Here is a 15,864-nt window from a genome sequence, read left to right as displayed (position 1 = left end):
TTTTTTTTTTTTTTTTTTTTTTAAAAAAAAAAACCTTTAAGAAACGTGAAACCATCGTACAAACTACAAATAAAAAAAAGAAAGAAGAAAGAAGTGATGATTCATCACTCAGTTAAATTATAGGTATCCAAAAACCAATGAACTTTGGGTTGGTTTCCTTTTCTTTTCAATTGTTTCTGACACAATCAGGCTGGTTTCCTTTAAGCTTTAAAAATTATATTTTCAAACAATATTAACCCAAAAATCAAATTGAGACGAACTTTATAAAATTATTTCAAGAAACATGATATAATAAAATTTGCTTTCACTCACAAATTTAAAATTTCGGTCAATTAATAATTTAAAATAGTAGAAATCCTTTTATTGTTACAATTGTCTTGAATTTGTTTGTTAGCGTTTCGAATAACAAAATACGGATTATAATTATCTACCGTTTGATGTAATTCTTTGAAAACATTTTTCCTAATAATACCTGTTTTCTCCTTGTCGTTGGACGTAACTAATACACCATTAATAAATCACGTATATCTATATGTCGATTTTCTTTATCTTTTTTGTATTCTTTAATTGTCGATTTCGAAATACATTTATTAAATTTTGGTTATTTTTGGAGCCTAACACGTGATGGACAATAACCATTGAGGAAAGCCCTCGCAACCAAAACACACTCTCAACACTGCTCGCGTGAGACAACTCGAACAGACGTACGGCCTCCTCCGCCCCCTACAAATACTTGCTCAAAGACGAACGGAGCCGCCCAGGAAAAATCATTTTAAAAAACAAAACCCCTTTTCTGTTTGGGAGAGAGAAAAAAAGAAGACGATGGGATCCGTTTCCGAAGACGATGTTCGTCAAGCGCTGCTGCAGCCAGCGTCGGCGGCATTGTTGTCGTCTCAATCACTCTGTTCGAACCACCACGGTGGCAGCGAGGAGCTGGAGAGGATATTGTCGGACACGGAGATGTCGGCGATGGAGCGTTACAGTCGAGCCACTTGGATCGAGATTAAGCTTCTGTTTTACTTAGCAGCTCCGGCGGTTTTCGTTTACATGATTAATTACGCTATGTCTACTTCTACACAGATATTTTCCGGCCAACTTGGTAACCTTGAGCTTGCTGCTGCTTCTCTTGGTAACAATGGCATTCAAGTCTTCGCTTACGGTCTCATGGTATCATCACATTACTCTTCTCTTTTACTTTTCACTTCTCTCACTTTTGCTTGTTTAGAGCCTTGATTCGTTAGATCTACTCTTTTTGTAGAGTGTTTAGGATTTAGATCATAATTGGCCCCTGGACTACTGGGTTAGAAATTTGTCGAAATGTCCAATGAAAATCCATACTTAAAAGGATGTAGTACAGACATAGAACGATAAGAAAGATTGTTACACCGTTTTAGATTACTTCGAAACACTTTTTCCGATTACATTTGCCGCTTTTGTATAACTTTTTCATGAATCTCTATTAAAGGTATTTGAAGTAAGGAACGAAGTAGTGAAGAATTGAAGTGAAGTGATAAAACACTACATAAAAGATTGAAGGTTAATATTGTGATTTTTTTAAACAAATAAGAAAATCGAGGAATATTGAAGGATTAAACCAGGAAAGATTATTGAATATTTTATTAAGTTTACTAGTGGTCTAATACTTCATTTAAATATCAAGGCTGCTTCTGATAATATTTTGTTTTTTATTTTTTGAGAAAATAAACTTATGAACATTAATTTTATTTATTGAGTTATTTGTTTTTTCTTGTTTTTCTTTTTTACATCAATTATGATAAAGAGAAGGACATTTTTAAATATAAAAAATATTACAAAAAATTCAATAAACACAAAGCATTTTTGGAACTTTTTATATTTTTTTGTTATTTCTAAAAATAAAAAATTAAAATTAAAGTTCCGTTTGGAAACTATTTTGTTCTTTTGTTTGTGGTTTTTGAAAATTAAGCTTATTTTCTTTACCTTTATTTGCATTTTTTTTTAAGTACTATGGTTGAATTTTTAGCCAAATTCAAAAAATAAAAACAAATTTTTAAAAGTTACTTTTTAAAAAAAAAAAATTGGCTTGATTTTTCAAACCATTAATAAAAAGAATAACAAAGGAAGAAATTTGGAGTTGAAAATAGTGTTTATAGGCTTAATTTTCAAAAATAAAAAATAAAAACCAAATAGTTATCAAATGGGATCTAAAAAATAAATATCAAATAGTTATCAAATAGGGCTACGTATATGTTTGAGAGCAATTTTATCATTTTTAAAATCACTTTAAGACATGTATTTAATTACTTAAAATTAATTTAATATTAAAATATATATTTTTAAATGTGATTTTCATATTACCAAAAAGTAATTTATGAAGATTTGAAAACCTTTTATTATGATTTTAACTATTTTAAAATCACTTCCAAATAAGTCACCGATTTTTATCAAATAAAGCTTTAGATATTTGAAAAAAAATGTTATTTTTTAATTGAGATAAAATATTGTAAAAAAAAAAGGTAGGTCACGGACCTCACCGGCGTGGGTATGGATGGTAGATGAGATAGAAAAAGTTAATGAAGTATTTTATTATTTATTGTACACAAAAAACAAGAAGTTATCTTCGAAAGAGTGATAGAGATTGTTATTTATTTGTTTTTTTAAAATCACGAAAAAGACGGTTTTTATGTATTATTTTTTAAAAAGGGATTTCTCTTTCCCACATAGGGCACCCACACTGCTACCTCGTCTTTCCATTAATTTTATTTTTTTTAATTGTTTAATAATATTTTCTATTATAAAATATTTAATTTCACATTTTTGTAATGTTGAAAACATCCAATAAAAAAGGAAAAAGAAAACGACAACTAACAGTCAAACATCTAAAATGAACTAGATTAGCAAATGAAATTATTATTCAAATCTCACATCTCCTGAGTAGTTCTAAGAGTTAACAGGTCCAATTAGTGGGTCCACGTGAAATTATTTATTTTTTTTAAAAAAATGTATTACTAGAATCTTTCATCCCAAAAAAGTCTAATAGATTATAGAATGATGTCATGTTTTGTTATCTATTTTGTAAACAAAATTTCAAAATTCAAGCCAATTTTTTAAAATAAAAAATATATATTATGTAAACTTATTTTTATTATTAGAATTTAGCCAAGAATCTTTCTTAATATATTGTAATAAATGAATCTAACTTTCAGAAACTAAAAACTAAAAATCAAATAATTACAAAAGAGAACTTAACATAATAACATTTCAAACCTTGAACATAGACTTTTTTTATAGGTTAGTACATGTTATGAAATCAACAATTAAAGAAGACAAAAGAATGTTACAGTAGATAAATTGACATATAAATTTACATAATTCACTAACAGTGTATTAGCTATGTTCATGATAGAGGGAGAGATCACATATTATTAGAAACAAAATATTAGTGTACAAATTTAATTCTAGTAGAGTTAGAAAGTTTATATATCGTACATCTTCATAAACTTTACAGCCATAATCGTAAGTAATATAAATAATATAAATATTAATACAAATTAATAGTGCCAGAGAACCTAAGGCATTCTAACATAAAAGTACTAGATAGCAAGCCCATGTGCCCCTTTGATTTGCCAATTCCAGTATTTGTCAAAGAAAAACACTTGAGATTTAAATGGATCAGGATTTTTTAACTTACTGAATACTGATTGTCATATCTCCTCTTAACCATTTTTTCTAATCCTTTGCCTTACCTTGGCACTGAATTGCCATAGTGTTAAATTTTGTTACGAACCGCAATATAATAACTCATTGCGTCATTTCATCAAACAGTTGGGGATGGGAAGTGCGGTGGAAACTCTATGCGGGCAAGCATACGGTGGAGAGAAATTCGATATGCTAGGCGTTTATTTACAAAGATCAGCAATATTACTAACCATAACAGGCGTTTTGTTAACAATTCCTTACATATTCTGCAAACCCATCTTACTTTTTCTTGGCGAATCCAAAGACATTGCTTCCGCAGCTGAAATCTTCGTATATGGTTTAATTCCTCAAATCTTTGCATACTCCATAAACTTCCCAATCCAGAAGTTTCTTCAGGCTCAGAGCATTGTATTTCCGAGCGCTTTTATATCGGCGGGGACGCTGGTGATTCACGTGGTGCTCAGTTGGTTGGCTGCCTACAAAATTGGGTTTGGGTTGCTGGGAGTTTCGTTGGTATTGAGCTTGTCGTGGTGGATAATAGTGGTGGGGCAGTTTGTGTATATTGTTAAGAGTGATAAGTGTAAGAAGACATGGAGAGGGTTCAATGTGCAGGCGTTTTCGGGGTTGTTTGGATTCTTCAAATTATCGGCGGCGTCGGCGGTGATGCTGTGTTTAGAGACATGGTATTTTCAGATTCTGGTTTTGCTTGCTGGATTGCTCGAGAATCCTGAACTCGCTCTTGACTCCCTTTCCATTTGGTATTCTTTTTCCTCCTCTCTTTTCTTCTTTTAAATGGTAAAATTATTAAAAATATTTTGAAGATCTCAATAGACATCCATTAGTAGATGATAGACTGCGATAGACATCTATCAGTGGACGATATATTTTTTATAGATGTCAATCACGGTCTATCTTCGATAGATAATGACATATATTTGTAAATAAGTTGATTCATTTTTTTAATTTAAAAATAGTCCTAAATGATAATTGCTTAAAATAAATGGCTTCAAATCAAATTCTTCAAAGACATCCTAAAGTAATTAGGTTTTGTTCACTTTGTTGACTAGATGTATTGTATTTTTAGATTGAATACTTAGACGGCTGAAAAATATGAACAGTTTTTCTTTCTAGTAAGAGAAATGTGAACCCAATTATTGAAAAGTGCAACATGAATTATTGAATTATAATTTTTTATTATAATTGACTATATATTACCCTTGATTTACTAAAAATAGTTATTATTTTTCCTCTAGCGTTGACGCAGAACATTATCTAACATCCTATCATAAATTATTGAAAAGTGAGAGGTGAATAAATTAATTGTAAATTCTATTATTATTTTCTCCCCGACTAACATCAAACCTTATGAAGTATTGACAATTGTGAACTGCATTTTATTGTTAAATAATTATCATAAATGTGGTAGTAATAGTTTGACCAATTTTAATATTTGTGACAGCATGACCATATTTGGATGCGTTTACATGATTTCGGTCGGTTTTAACGCTGCTGCCAGGTAGCTTTTCCTTTGCCCTCTAATGTAAAAGTTTATTTATTTATTTATGTTTTATTTTAGGGTTAGCTGCGTAAATAGATATAGTAATAGTACATCTTCCAATCATCGTGAACATTATTTCATACTCACTTGTACCTATTTCATTTTTATAAATTATGTTCGATTCTTGATATGATTATTATCTGTATAGACATGAAATTCTAGCCCAATTTCAAAAATACAAACAAAGTAATTATAAAGGACCTTTTTAGTTTTTAGAATTTAGTTTGGATTTTGGAGATACTCCAAAAAAATGCGAATAATAAATGGTTAATTGAAGCAGTATTTATAGATTTAATTTTTAAAAAAATTAATGATTAAACACAAAATAGTGTTATCGAATGGACCTAAATTTTCAATTTATATTTGGTCATTGGAACTCGAATATTTGTCTAAACTTTCTAGGTATAAGAGATTAGAATGGAACAAAACTCAAAGTTTAACCAACTTTAAAATTTGGGTATAATAGAATTCTTGAAGTTTCAACTCTATCTAATAGGTTCTTGATCTATCCAATGTGGTAGTAAAATTAATTTTATTATACTCAATGTTTTATTTATTAGATCAATTAATTTGATTTTGTGTTTTAATATGTCAAGAAATTATCAGAGACAAAATTACAAATTTTAAGTTTCTTAAAGTTCAACATGGAAATTGATTCGAAATTGATAGTTCGGAGACCAAAGTTGTAATTATAGCCTAATTTAGTTATTTTGATACTATATTAAAAAATGGTGGTTGTTTTTCTTGTATTGGCTGCAGTGTGAGAGTGAGCAACGAACTTGGGAGTGGGAATCCAAAATCTGCAGCATTTTCTGTGTTGGTGGTCGTCGCCATTTCTACTATCGTCTCTATAATTTGTGCTTTGCTTGTACTTGCATTTCGTGATGTCATCAGTTATGTTTTCACTGGCGGTGAGGTCGTGGCCGCCGCCGTTTCCGATCTTTGCCCACTCCTTGCACTCACCCTTCTCCTCAACGGAATCCAACCTGTCTTAACTGGTAATTAAAATTTATCTTAAACCATTAGTTTGAGCTTTTAATCGATGGTTGATTTAACACAATTATCTGATTGATTTTGCTTTCGTTATAATTTAATCTTCATAGGCGTGGCGGTTGGGTGCGGGTGGCAAGCATTCGTCGCTTATGTAAACATTGGTTGCTATTACATTATTGGAGTGCCCTTGGGTGCTCTTCTTGGCTTCTATTTCAATTTTGGCGCCAAGGTAACCATTTTTTAAATGTCCAATTTTAGTTTGGTTAATTTCTATCTTCCATTTTTAATGTCATGAGATTTAATCTTATTTTAGCTCAGATAAGTATTGTAAGTCATATTTACTTCTTGAATTGTTAGATTTAATATAAAATTACAATTTACTTGATGAATATTTCTCTCTTTATTTTGAAATTTTAATGACAATTTTAGTACTGTGTAAACCATGTGCAGGGTATATGGGTAGGGTTGATGGGTGGAACTTTCATGCAGACAATAATTTTGGTGTGGGTGACATGGCGAACAGATTGGAATAAAGAGGTAATAATACAATATTTCATTAAGACCATTTATAATTTTTAGGTGCTAATTAAGATTTGATAATCATTTTGTTTTTTTTTTTTTTTTAAAAAAAAGTTAAGTTCATTTTCTATCCGTTTCTTAATATTGATTTGTATCTTTTTGAAGTGGATGAGTTGAATTCTGAGTCTAATTCTAAAAACAATAACAAGTTTTCCAAAACTACTTTTCTTACTTTTTAAAATTGGACATGGTTTTTTAAGAGATAACTAAACAAGAAATTTATGGTTGGAATGAGTGATTATAGGCTTAATTTTTAAAAATTAAAAAAAAATAAAAAAATCTAATAGTTACCAAACGGGACTTTAAAATTTTGATTTTTTCGGAAGAATCAATTTAAATCAAGTTGAATAGGCTACTGTGACACCATTTTTCTTGTATGTAAGTGGTCTGATATTAAGATCACAAGTCTTTTAAAGAAGATAGGACTCTTTCCATTAAAAAAAATGAACTTATAATGGAAAATAATACAATTTAAACTAATATAGCTTAAATTGACATATCTTGAAAAATAACAAAAGGTTTGTAATGAATTGCAGGTGGACGAAGCAATCAAAAGATTGAACAAGTGGGATGACACAAAGCAAATTGTTGAGTAGCAACTAAGACTAACTTTTCAAATCACATAAACAAAAAGGGAGAAACTAGTAAGGATAGAGGAACTGCTACATGAATGGCATGTCAAATTGAGATTTGTTGTAGCTTAACCCTCTACTTGGCCTCACTGGGAAAGAAGAAAAACAAAAAGGGGCATCTTATATAACAATTTGCCATTTCTTTTGTCAATTTTAATGATCATTTAGAGTTTCTATCTTCATGATTTAGCGTTTAGATTATAAAATCGATCGATTTGATTTGGTTCTTGTTTGGCTTCAAAATTATTAAAATAGTATTTTCAATAGATCTCAAGTTGTTCGTCATTCAAAATTAATTTAGATTGAAATTGTTCATAATTTTCACGCAACAAAGGAAGTGTCAATATATATTTTACAATTCATAGTTAATTATTTTTTAAAAAAGTAAATAACGATAAACTAACTTAATTGATATATAGTTACCAAATTGGAATGTAGACCAAAATAATATCTTAACGATGACATACTTTTACATAAATGACCTTTCAAAAAAAAGGTTTTTTTTTTTTTTTTTTTTTTAACCATTTGAGTAAGTGAAATTCCTACTTTACCCTAAGTTAAAATAGCATTGGTTTCTTCCCTTTTCCTTCTCCTTCTAGCATTTATTTTTTTCTTCTTAGCTTCTGATAGGGCCCTAGTAACAAAGGTATATGAAATAAGAAGGAAAGCCATAAAAAGGGTAGAGAATGAAATAAAAAAAATGTAACAAAATGTAATGGAAGAGAAGTGGGTCCTAGGAATATTGTTAGTTATGTGAGGAAAGGAAGAAAATAGGCCATGAGAAGGTAGAGAAGATTTTGGTGTAACAATTTCATTATGGGATTGAGAGAAGGGGAAGGGAGCTCTCGAATTCTCCCCCTTTGTTAATAAAATAAGAAAAAGCTTCCAATCATATCACCTGGTATCAGAGCAGATACTGGATATGGTGGGAAAAATGGAAGCCCGAATGATAGCTAGGGAGGAAAAACAGGTGGAGATCGAGGAAAAGATAAGCCTACAATCGAATGAGGTGAAGAAATGGATGGGGAGTATGTCCGCTCAGATGGCCCTAGTCCTATTAAGGTTGGACGCGATGAATAGTTTAGAGAAACACTCTCCATCGTCCGAGATGACTATATCGGAAAAAGGGAAACAAACGGCAGAAGGATCATCATCCCGAACAGAAAATCAAGAAAGTAAAGAAGGGATCCACACACCTGGAAATAAAGAGATACCACTTTTTAATATGAGGTTGAGGAAGTTAAAGGTGTCGATTTTCAAGGGAAAGGACGATGAGAACCTCGACGACTGGTTACACAGAGTCGAGTGGTATTTTGTGGTGAATCGACTATCGGAGAAGGACAAATTGGATGCCACGATACTATACTTAGAGGGAGAGGCGTTGGACTGGTATCAATGGGAGGATGACTGGTCGCGGGTAGGAAGTTGGTCGCATTTTAGGGAGTTGTTCTTGACAAGGTTTTGACCGGCAAGTGAAGCAGACCGGTATGCAAGAGTGATGTGGCTTTAGCAGGAGACGACTATGAAGGAGTATCGGTGGAAGTTCGAACATTATTCTACCGGGTTGAAGGAGTTGGGCGATAAGGCCTTGGAGAGCAAGTTCGTGTGTGGGCTTAAGGAAGAAATCCAAAGTGAGATGAGGAAATTAAAGCCCGAAGGCCTGAAGTCCAAGATGTAGATGGCCCAACTAATCGAAGAGGACCAATTACTCCAACTATGATTTAGCAAGGGAGTCGGGTTGGACAGTAACAATAACCCGAATACGAAAGGCGGGTCAAGTGTGAGCAGGGCGAGCAATCGCGAGTAGTCGAACGATCACGATCAACCCGAATCGAGGAAGCTCAACGGGCTCGTCGATGACGATCATTCCCCAGGAGGAAACGGGAGCAAAAGGAAACACCGGCGGCACGTTTCGGAGGCTGTCAGACGTAGAAATGAAGGAGAAGAGAGACAAGCGACTATGTTTTAGATGTGACGAGAAATTCAGCTTCAGCCATCGCTGCAAGAAAAAGGAGCTGCAGTTTATGTTTGTACAAGAAGGGGAAGATCTGGCCGAGGAAGGAGAAGAACCCGACATAGTAGAATACAAACCTGAAGAGACATCGCAGGAGGACGTGAAGGAGATCGCGAACTTATCATTGAATTCATTGGCTGGATTGAGTTCACCTAAAACAATTAAAGTGCGGAGAGTTATCAGAGGCCGAGAGGTGGTTGTACTGATCGATGGGGGGGCGACTCACAATTTCATTACCTCAAAGTTGTTCACGATTGGGGAGTGGATAGTCCAGCTACAAGGAGACCAAGGTTTGGTTAAATCGCAAATATCTCTAAAATCCATGGCAAAGCCAGTGAAAGNACTTATCTATAATACAAGACTTTCTTCCCATACCGTTGGGCAGCGCGGATGTCATTTTGGAGGTGGTGTGGTCGGAAACATTGGGACAGACCACATTTGACTACAAACTGTCAACAATGGAGTTCACGATTGGGGAGTGGATAGTCCAGCTACAAGGAGACCAAGGTTTGGTTAAATCGCAAATATCTCTAAAATCCATGGCAAAGCCAGTGAAAGGAGGAGACCAAGGCGTTTTGATTGAATTGAACGCCTTGGATTTGAATCGGGACATCACCGTAGAAGAGGAAGACAAGGCTGTTGGAGAACAATATGATATACCTCATGAGATTCAGCAGCTGCTTCGAGAGTTTGAGGCAGTATTTCAAATGCCGGCAAAGCTACTCCCAACTCGAAGCCATGACCATACCATTGAATTACTACCAGGGGCTGGGCCAATTAATGTGAGGCCATACCGTTACCCTCAATTCCAAAAAGATGAGATCGAAAGGATGGTCAAAAAAATGCTGATGGCAAGGATAATCCAGCCTAGTCGAAGTGCATTCTCCAGCCTGGTGTTGTTTGTCAAAAAGAAGGATGGAAGTTGGCGCTTCTGTGTAGATTACCGAGCCTTGAACAATGCCACGATTCCAGATAAGTATCCTATCCCTATTGTTGATGAATTGTTAAATGAATTGTATGGTGCTACAATTTTTTTGAAAATTGACTTGAAATCAAGATACCATCAGATTCAGGTACAACCAAGCGACATCCATAAAACAGGATTTAGAACGCACGAAGGCCATTACGAGTTTCTAGTGGTGCCCTTTGGACTGAGGAATGCTCCATCCACTTTCCAGGCAATCATGAATGATATCCTCAAGCCATACCTTCGTCACTTTGCATTGGTATTCTTTGACGATATCTTGGGGTATGTAAGACATTAGAACATGTAGACCACCTATCAACTATCCTTGAGGTTTTGATAAAAAATCAGTTGGTAGCAAACCGAAGAAGTGCCAATTCAGTGCCACAAGTGAGGAGTATTTGTAAGGCCATTGAGAAGGTAGAAAGGATTTTGATGTAACAATCTCATTATGGAATTGAGAGGAGGGGAGGGGAGCTCTCGAATCCTCCTCTTTGTTAATAAAATAAGGAAAAGCTTCCAAGCTTATCAGCTTTCTTTTACAACACTCTTCTTCTCCCCCACAAAAAGATTTATTGATTATTGAAGATTGGACTTTGTAGAGGTTTTTACTGTGTCAATTTTAGCAATTTTTCACAATCCAATGAAGATGGACAAAGAAAAAGAATACAAATAGTTATGTGCCAATAATCCTTTCTGATATTAGAAAGACATGCAGATATTTCAAAAGGAGAGGGAAAAAAAACAACAATGAATTACAAGCCATTACTTCTTCTTCCCTGCTTTTCCTTCCTTTCTTCTTACAATTTCATCAGCATATTTCACTCCTTTACCCTTGTATGGTTCTGGGGGTCTCCATTGTCTAATAGAGGCAGCAAACTGACCAATGGCACATTTATCATATCCACTCACTGTAATTCTGGTGTTTTCTTCCACTTTTACTTGGATCCCATCAGGTATGGCCATTTTAACTGGATGAGAGAACCCAAGATTTAATACCAAGTCTTTTCCTTCTAACATCGCTCGATAACCGACACCGACCAATTGAAGTTTCTTTTCGAACCCCTTCGATACTCCTACCACCATGTTGTCCGTAAGCGTCCTGAAGAAATCAATTCAAATGGTCATATATAACACCATGCCTACATTTACTACAGAATTCATCTGAATTTCAAAAGAAGGAACAAGGGCGGGTGGGTTGTTGCATTCATAACATGAAGTCATCTTGGCCCTTGGGATTTTCAGTATTTGAAGAGATATGTAAAAAGCAAGTGACCCATGTAAACTAGAACTTAAAGAGGAAGAAAAACAAAATCCATGATGAGATTTTACCTGAAAAGGCCATGCATTTGATTTGCTCTTCTTGTCTCTAGTGCTTTCTTGACCCTTATGATCCCAGAATCTTCCCTCTCAATCTTTATTTCTCGTGGATAAAGAATTGAAAGTTCTCCTAAAGGACCCTTAACTTTCAAATCCTGACCCTGCAATGAGATGGTTACATTGGATGGCACTGGAATTGGTTGCTTCCCTATTCGTGATTCCTTGCATTCTATAGTCTTCCTCAAGACACCAATATGACATACAGGCATTGCAGAAACATAGAATCCATTTCTTTCTCCCAAAAATGTAGACCGAAAATTGCTGAGGCACAATGTGGAAAATGGTCTCAAAGTTTAGAATGTTTGTTATTACAAAAAGAACTTTAAGGTTTAATAAAAAGACAACAACTAACATTGAACAACTCTAGGCTGGTCAAGTTTCTGTATCTTACCATTCCCTATATACACAGAAAAAAGAAGAAAATAATTGAAACAAAAGTATAGACGAAGAAAATTGATTTTTTTTTCTCTTCATTTCAAACGGACAACTTAAGTCTTCAATCATTTTTGGCCCTTAAATATTAAACACCCTTGTCCTGGGAAAAATCAAACCTACTATGATGTTTTTTTTGGAACAAAAAATGTGCATAGGGGGATTTGAACCTACTCATGTTGGCAACCCACTAACATGTTTATGAAATAGTTTCTTATTCTTTATTTCCTAGTAATAAGTCTCCTATTCCAAGAAGCTCAACCTATATTATCCATTATCTAAGACCCAGCATTACACACTCCCTAAGCTTACTTCCTTGAGCCCATCAATTCAAGGGCACTCCTTGTTCAAGAAATGTCCATCATTCTATTTTCTTTGCAACTCTCTAACTGGAAGGTACCCAGTCACATGAAAGAGAGGATAATGTGTAGATGGCCATTGTTAGTGATGGCTAAAGCACAAAAATTAACCTGAAAGCCAGGTAACAGAAGTCAGAAGCTTTAAACATATTCAAACAGCAGAGGATTTAAACCTCCTAACTGGAAGTGGTCAGATAAAAGAATATTCTTTACCATAAAACTACAATATTACTATGTTAGGACAACATAAAAACAAAACTAGATTTAAGGAACATGGTAAGACACTTCCTCTAGTTTCTATCCACCGTATTTACACCTTCTTGACATTGTGACCAGCAGAAAAAAATTCACCTTTTTTGAATAGTTTCTCTCCAAATTGCCATCCATAGTTCTCTTAGGATGCTTGTGGTCTTTGCTAGTATTCTATATAGGGAGCTTACCTAGATTAGGTCCAATAGCCGTATCTTCAAAACCCTTCTATCTTCACTACCATGGGGGCTAAAACATTTGAAAAGCAGGAAACTCCCTGAACTCAACCAACTCACTCTCTGTTATTGCTCTTAGCTTACTGAACTCAACCAACTGCACTCTCTGGAAACTCCCTGAACTCAACCAACCCTAAGAATTGGTGTTGATTAGTGGTTTCTTAAGGCCTTGGTTGATAACGTTTTCATTTTTAGTTTTCCGTTTTTTAAACTTGTCCTTGTTTCCTCCTAGTTTCTCTATTATGATTTTCACCTATCTTAAAGAAACACTCGAGTTCCTAGCCTGCTAAAAACAAAAAACAAGTTTTCGAAAACTACTTAGATTTTAGTTTTCAAAACTTGACTTGGTTTTTGAAAACATGAGTAGAAAGTGAATTACAAAACATAGAAACTTATGGATGGAAGTAGTGTATAAGCTTATTTTTAAAAACCAAATGGTTATCAAACAGAACATTAATAATTAAAAAGCAATTCATTCTATATTGAATCTTTCAACTTATCATTAAGATCAGCCCCCATCGCACTTGGATGCTTGTTCTCTAAAGGAGAAGCCAAACAATTAATCAATATGGAGATGTTATTCTTCCCCTATTTCACATTGACCAAGATCATCTCCATAGATGATTAACTCTTCACTTAACTAACATTTTTTAAGGTAGGCGACATGACTAGATATATTTCATCTGCAAGTAAACTCAATAAAACAAATCATATGCAGATGCATATCAAATCTGCATTACTACTACTACTGTGTAATTCTAGAAAAAACATAAACACCAAAAAGATATTCAAAAGCGTGCAATAGAATTATTGAAATTTCAAGGTTTGTTCCCGAAGTCTTGGTGGCTACATACTTGAAATAATTCATCAAAGACATTATAGATACAAACAACTAATTCATAATTATACCAAAATGGAAGACACACAACCTAGAAATCAACCGATGGGTTTCAAGAAACCCTCTGAATATGAAAGTAGAAACAATTAAAAAATTTCCAAGTACTTGTAGATAATCTAGATACACAGAAAATGGGTCTCCCAAAAAGTTCCTTAAGGTCTAGAAAGATATCCTGAAAGTACGCTAGCTGAAGAGCCAGAAATGTTGGCACCAATAATGTGAAAAAACGCTGCGAAAACCAAAAACTTACTTAGCTGTGTGCATCAAACTTGGAGGTTGAAGAGAAGGAGTAGAAGAGACTGCCATTTTTTAGTCTGAGTATGAAAGAGCGAGAGAGACCCCTTTTGGGTCCGATTCGGAAGAAGATGACACAGTGATTTGCAGGCAGGGGATGCCGAGTAACTTAGAAGGATAAGGTGGAGAAGACACAATTCTGAAGTGGGCCTTTTGGGCCATATATGATTCGTGGACTTCAATGAGGCCCATATTCAGAGGTTTTATTTGAGAAGATAAATAGCAAATTTTAAATTTTTATTTGAAAAAATAGCAAAAGAATTTTAAATTCGTAAAAATAGCAAATCCATTGTTTGAATAAAAAAAAAAAAATACTAATTAGCAAATATCTAAAATACCTATTTCATAAAAATAAATTTAAAAACCTAAAACAAATCGAGAGCTAAATCAACCCAAATAATCCATATCAAAGAAAGTCAAAACTTTAACAAAATACTTATGTACGTTGTATTTAGTCTTTTTTTAAACTCATAAAATACTTATGTACATAAATATATAGGGAAGTTAGAGTATATAGCAAGATTTAAGGTTTGTTTTGGAGAATTGGCAAATTTTGAATTCAATCTGAATTTTGGCAAACACATGCGCCTTGCACATGCCTCGTTTAATCCATATTCCTAGTTTGCCTTTGGTGGACTTTAGTAATTAACTAATATATATTTACACCAACCGGGCTTTCAAATAAAATGGACTAAAATGTCATTTTTGTCCCTCTATATTGGGATTTCATTTTTTATATTTTCAATAATTTTAGATTTAGTCCTTCTAAATTAATTTATTTTTAAAATTTATATAGAGAATGTTAACAGAGACTAGTTTATTATTTAAAAAAAAATAGATATTTTAAAGATTTGTTAAAGATACAAAAACTAAAAATTAGACATTTGAAAGTATAAAGATTAAATGGAATGAAACTCAAAGTACAATTGATGTATTAATAGTACTCCAACATTAATTCAAATTCCATATCAAGTACAACACTAGTGTAATATCAACATATCAACATTCCTTACATACATTTGTTCAAGTATATTAATAGTTTATCAACATTCATTCAAAATTCAATTGTCATATTGGTACATTAATAACTTTTCAACATTCATTTAGAATTATTATCAACAAGATGAATTGAATCGTTATAAGTTGAAGATAATGTACTTGACAAACAATACTCTTGTACAAATGAATAAAAATTAAGTCTACAAACAATAACATACGCGCGAATACTTATTAATTGATAAATTTGGTAAATGAATTTATAATCGACTAATATATCAGTTAGCTAATATATCAAATATAAAATACATCAATTGATTGATATATTAAACATAAATTTATATCTGATACATTACTAATATAATGTTGATACACCAATAACAGTAAAATTAGTATAATAAGAAAGGGAAAGGAATAAAGATTTCATGTTTTTTTTTGTCTTTTTATATTTTCAAGTTTAAAAAACAATCGTTGCTAGATTCACAAATTTAAGATTTTTTTGTTATTCGTGCAACTGTCCTTTATATATATATATATATATATATATATATATATATATATATATATAATTAACTAGTTTATAAAATTCTTTAAAGAACAAT

At 33.0% G+C, this 15,864-nt stretch overlaps 2 protein-coding genes across 2 annotated transcripts; one reads left to right on the top strand and one right to left on the bottom strand.

Annotated features, from left to right (window-relative positions):
* The first annotated feature begins 680 nt into the window (after window positions 1–680).
* Window positions 681–7,668, top strand: LOC120078565 (protein DETOXIFICATION 40-like). Its single transcript, XM_039032843.1, has 7 exons — window positions 681–1,167; window positions 3,805–4,436; window positions 5,138–5,194; window positions 5,996–6,234; window positions 6,340–6,458; window positions 6,680–6,766; window positions 7,345–7,668. Exons 1-7 carry the CDS (start codon window positions 823–825, stop codon window positions 7,402–7,404), a joined length of 1,539 nt encoding a protein of 512 aa, XP_038888771.1. The 5' UTR covers window positions 681–822; the 3' UTR covers window positions 7,405–7,668.
* Window positions 7,669–11,032: 3,364 nt separating this feature from the next.
* On the bottom strand, window positions 11,033–14,380 carry LOC120078504 (50S ribosomal protein L6, chloroplastic). The gene is made up of 3 exons (XM_039032776.1): window positions 14,223–14,380; window positions 11,751–12,059; window positions 11,033–11,520 (listed from the first exon to the last, which is right to left on the bottom strand). The coding sequence occupies exons 1-3, from the start codon at window positions 14,276–14,278 to the stop codon at window positions 11,184–11,186; spliced, it is 702 nt and encodes a 233-aa protein (XP_038888704.1). The 5' UTR covers window positions 14,279–14,380; the 3' UTR covers window positions 11,033–11,183.
* Between the last annotated feature and the right edge of the window lie 1,484 nt (window positions 14,381–15,864).

This window comes from Benincasa hispida, chromosome 5, assembly GCF_009727055.1.
Source record: "Benincasa hispida cultivar B227 chromosome 5, ASM972705v1, whole genome shotgun sequence".
NCBI classification, from domain to species: Eukaryota; Viridiplantae; Streptophyta; class Magnoliopsida; order Cucurbitales; family Cucurbitaceae; genus Benincasa; species Benincasa hispida.
This window is presented reverse-complemented; position numbering and strand designations above follow the sequence as displayed.

Excerpts from the sequence above, each read along its gene's own strand:
- LOC120078565 (XM_039032843.1), top strand. The coding sequence starts at position 823 with ATGGGATCCGTTTCCGAAGACGATGTTCGTCAAGCGCTGCTGCAGCCA. Across the intron at positions 1,168-3,804 it reads TCTTCGCTTACGGTCTCATG|TTGGGGATGGGAAGTGCGGT; the intron begins GTATCATCACAT and ends TTCATCAAACAG. Across the intron at positions 6,235-6,339 it reads AATCCAACCTGTCTTAACTG|GCGTGGCGGTTGGGTGCGGG; the intron begins GTAATTAAAATT and ends TAATCTTCATAG.
- LOC120078504 (XM_039032776.1), bottom strand. The coding sequence starts at position 14,278 with ATGGCAGTCTCTTCTACTCCTTCTCTTCAACCTCCAAGTTTGATGCAC. Across the intron at positions 12,060-14,222 it reads AGTTTGATGCACACAGCTAA|CAATTTTCGGTCTACATTTT; the intron begins GTAAGTTTTTGG and ends ATTGTGCCTCAG. Across the intron at positions 11,521-11,750 it reads CAAATGCATGGCCTTTTCAG|GACGCTTACGGACAACATGG; the intron begins GTAAAATCTCAT and ends TGATTTCTTCAG.